The sequence below is a fragment of the Penaeus monodon genome, chromosome 32, assembly GCF_015228065.2.
Source record: "Penaeus monodon isolate SGIC_2016 chromosome 32, NSTDA_Pmon_1, whole genome shotgun sequence".
Classification (NCBI taxonomy): domain Eukaryota; kingdom Metazoa; phylum Arthropoda; class Malacostraca; order Decapoda; family Penaeidae; genus Penaeus; species Penaeus monodon.
Genome location: NC_051417.1, coordinates 26,238,649 through 26,239,223, shown reverse-complemented (window position 1 = coordinate 26,239,223; position 575 = coordinate 26,238,649). Strand labels below are relative to the sequence as shown.

The window sequence follows — 575 nt, the reverse complement described above, 5'->3', positions numbered from 1 at the left end:
ACCTAGAATATACTTCGTTGACTCGTATTGCTTGCTTTGTTTCAGTATAGTTTCACTTGGGTGTTGTTTCAGTTCCTTCGTCCACTTGAGTTTTCTTATACGTGGATGATGTTTCGAATCCGCGTTTTTTGTTGTTTTGTTTCCTTGTTCTTAATTGACAGCATATTAACGAGCCGAGTTTCAGCGTATTTCTAAAAGCAATTCTGAACATACTTCTGAGCGCATACTTCATCCTGCCCTCGAAAAGAAGCCTCGGTATATCCATAAGAGTAAGCCTCAGTTAATAAGCTTCTACATACCCAAAAGCAATCCTTAAAGTGATCCCAAAAGCAAGCCTTAACAAGCCCTGAAGTCAAGCCTCAACATGCACCCAAAAACAAGCGTCAACATGCACCCAAAAAACAAGCCTCAATATTGTCTTGAAAACAAGCCTCAACTTGGCCATAGTCATGTAATTAAATTTAAGTGTATTTGTAAATCAGTGATCTTCAAAGTTATACAACTAATCAAACTTAGGGAGTATATGGGGAGTATAAGCGCCAACTCGAATTCTCGCATCTTCTATAAAGCAATTA

General features: G+C 38.3%; 1 protein-coding gene across 1 annotated transcript in view; it reads right to left on the bottom strand.

The window, feature by feature from the left end:
• LOC119593629 (ocellar opsin-like) overlaps positions 1-232 on the bottom strand; it is a 4,497-nt gene extending 4,265 nt beyond the window's left edge. The window contains exon 1 of the mRNA XM_037942582.1: positions 214-232. Within this exon, the coding sequence (XP_037798510.1) occupies positions 214-232 (19 nt within the window). The remainder of the gene's footprint in view (positions 1-213) is intronic.
• Between the last annotated feature and the right edge of the window lie 343 nt (positions 233-575).